Source organism: Notothenia coriiceps, unplaced genomic scaffold, assembly GCF_000735185.1.
Source record: "Notothenia coriiceps isolate Sejong01 unplaced genomic scaffold, NC01 NC01_scaffold00011255, whole genome shotgun sequence".
Classification (NCBI taxonomy): Eukaryota; Metazoa; Chordata; class Actinopteri; order Perciformes; family Nototheniidae; genus Notothenia; species Notothenia coriiceps.
The window spans coordinates 1-3,369 of NW_011343956.1; the positions used below are offsets into that span (position 1 = coordinate 1).

At 44.7% G+C, this 3,369-nt stretch overlaps 1 protein-coding gene across 1 annotated transcript; it reads left to right on the plus strand.

Annotated features, from left to right (window-relative positions):
• Positions 1–29: 29 nt before the first annotated feature.
• LOC104946651 (collagen alpha-6(VI) chain-like) lies at positions 30–2,541 on the plus strand. Its single transcript, XM_010772526.1, has 3 exons — positions 30–669; positions 789–1,348; positions 2,340–2,541. Exons 1-2 carry the CDS (start codon positions 30–32, stop codon positions 1,301–1,303), a joined length of 1,155 nt encoding a protein of 384 aa, XP_010770828.1. The 3' UTR covers positions 1,304–1,348; positions 2,340–2,541.
• Positions 2,542–3,369: the final 828 nt, after the last annotated feature.

Here is a 3,369-nt window from a genome sequence, read left to right on the forward strand (position 1 = left end):
ACTTATTTGGCGATAATTATTCTATGATAATGCACGCCCTTTCCACAGATTGCAAAGCAGCCAAACTGGCCGACATTGTGTTCATCGTCGATGGGTCTGGAAGTATAGGAACCCCCAACTTCCAGCTCATACGCAGTTTCCTGCACTCGATTGTGAACGGCCTGGAAGTCAGTCCATCCAGAGTGCGAGTGGGCATCGTGATGTACAACAAAATAACCACCGCACAGGTCTACCTCAACACCTTCAACAACAAGGACGAATTGCTGAAGTACATCAAGATCCTGCCCTATCGTGGAGGCGGCACACAAACTGGAGAGGCCCTGAAGTTCGCCCTGGAGAAGGTCTTCATCAAGCAAAAAGGAAGCAGGAAGGATTCTGGTGTCCAGCAGGTGGCGGTGGTGATCACAGACGGGGAATCGCAGGACAGCGTGAGCACGCCGGCGGCTGAGCTTCGTCGGGCCGGTGTCACTGTTTACGCCGTAGGAGTCAAAGATGCCAACCATGCCCAGCTGGTGGAGATGGCGTCTTATCCTACGAATAAACACAAGTTCATCGTGGACAGTTTTGCCAAGCTGAAATCTCTGGAGCAGAGCCTGCAGAAAAGTCTGTGCCAAAACATCCTCCGGTCAGCAATATCTGTCAGTTCAAGAGGAAATGCCATCAAAGAAGGTGCGAACCACTGATTTAAACACATTACATCACATCATGCTGAGCTTTAATAAGTTCATCCCACCATGAATATGAGCTTTGTCCTATACCTAACAACATTTTTGCTTTTCCTTTTCCAGGCTGCGTGCAAAAGGAGGAAGCAGACATCTTCTTCCTCATCGATCACTCAGGAAGCATTTACCCCAACGACTTCAAGGACATGAAGAAGTTCATGATTGAGTTTCTAAATACCTTCAACATTGGTCCACAACATGTCCGCATAGGGGTTGTGAAATACGCAAATTCTCCAGATTTAGAGTTTGATCTGACAGCACACTCAGATGTGAAGAGTTTGGAGAATGCCGTAGAGGCAATTAGACAAATAGGAGGCGGGACAGAAACAGGAAGAGCACTGACTTCCATGGTCCCACACTATAATCGAGCGCTGGTCACGCGTGGTCACGAAGTCCCAGAGTACCTGGTGGTGATCACTGATGGAAAGTCCGCTGATGAGGTGAAGGTTCCTGCAGAACAGGTGAGGGCGCAGGGAGTCACTGTATACGCCATCGGGGTGAAAAGTGCAGATCCAGTCCAGCTGCAAGAGATCGCCGGCGACCCCAAGAGGACTTTCTTTGTCAATCATTTTACGCTCTGACTCCAATCAAGGACGACATCATCACCGACATCTGTTCTACAGAGGGTAAGAAAAACTGGACGAGGGTTTAAAAAGGCACTTCTGTAAATGTGGCTGTTAAAAGTAACACACAATAATTTGCCTATTATATTCCAGCTTAATCAATTAGGCTTTACACTATATTTGACTTCTAGAACTTCAGAAATATTAAAAAAGTGTCCATCCCAAGTTCTCAAAATCAAAGGTGCTGTCTTGAAAGGTCTTACTTGATCAGTTCAAAAGCCAAAGATATTCACCTTAGTGACAGAAATGTTATTGATTTCTTGATTATCAAAATAGTTGGTGATTTTTTTTCTGTAAATTACCTAATTGAATAGAAAGCTTTTGGTTGCAGCTATATCTGACCGCTGGACTGGAGGTGCAGGTACTGGATCCATTGTTTTCCAGATGCACATCCTAGCTAGCTACCATCTGTATGACGCATAAGGTATCTGTTACATCAACTAAGAATCAAACTAAGAACCCAATCGGATATAAGTCTGACAATGATATAAATATAAACTGTATATATGTCATTGTCAAATACATATATGATATAAAGGCAAGTTTATTTGTACAGATACATTTCAACACAAAGCAATTCAAAGAATTTAGAAAAATATTAAGCATTAATGGATTTAAGATGAAGTGCAACAAAAACTAATTATAAAATGACATTTACAAAAAGAGTAATTTACAGCCAAGTAGAATAAGAAGGTTATAAAATATAAGAATACAAATAAAGTGCAGTGTAAGATTCAAATAGTTGTTATATTTAAATGAAAGCTGCAGCAGAAAGAAATTGACGTTGGTCAAAACTAGTCAGAATACAAACAGAGACAAGACAACAAACAACAGAAATCGGTAGACCAACAAATATAATTGAAATATGTCTGCCTTCAAATAGTTGCGAAAATGTTGGTTCTCTATTCCAAAAAGCAGAGAGTTTGTACGAGCCTTAAATGTCCCACAACCAGGAAAAACAAACACGAACATGTCTATGCAAATGTGTCCACAGCTTGCAGTGATAAACCGGGCGACCTCCTCTTCCTGATTGACAGCTCTGGAAGCATCGACCCACAAGACTACGAGAAAATGAAAGACTTCATGAAATCTGTCATCACCAAGTCCGTCGTCGCGCAGGACAACGTGCATGTCGGCGTCATGCAGTTCAGCACCATCCAACGACTAGCGTTCCCCCTCAACCAATACTACAGCAAGGAACAAATGCTGAACGCCATCACAGCGATGCAGCAGGTTGGCGGAGGCACACTCACAGGGGAAGCCATCACGGATGTGTCGCAGTACTTTGACGGGCTGAGAGGAGGGCGTCCTGGCATGGGGCAGACGCTGATAGTGATTACAGACGGCGAGGCACAAGACGAGGTCAAAGAACCAGCCGTGGCTCTGAGGAACAAGGGAGTGGTGGTCTACGCCATCGGAGTGATGGACGCCAACACGACCCAACTGCTGGAGATCAGCGGCTCAGCAAAAAGGACGTACACTGAAAGGGATTTTGATGCTCTGAAGGACTTGGAGAACGAGTTGTCCTTGACACTATGTAGCACAGACACAGGTAAAACATCCAAATGACACAAAAGGAACTATGCGCATATTTCATATGATGATTATAAGGTAAGTAGTTCTTTAAAGTTCCTTTTACATGCCTTCTGACCCGATTTGTGTTTCTACTTCCTGACAGATTGTAAGAAGACAGAACAAGCTGACATTATTTTCCTGGTGGACGGCTCCACGAGCATAACCCTGGAGAAGTTCAGAAGCATGCAGAAGTTCATGTCGTCCATGGTGAACCAAACCATCGTCGGCAAGGACCTGACGCGCTTCGGGGTCATCCTCTACTCCACCGACCCCAAATCTGTGTTCACTCTGAAACAGTACAGCTCCAAACGAGAGGTGCTCAGAGCAATTCAAGAGCTGAAGTCCGGGTACGGAGACACCTACACCGGCAAGGCTTTGGCGTACTCTTTACCGTTCTTTAACAAAGACAATGGCGGCCGGGCGGAACTCAACGTGCCTCAGATCCTCAT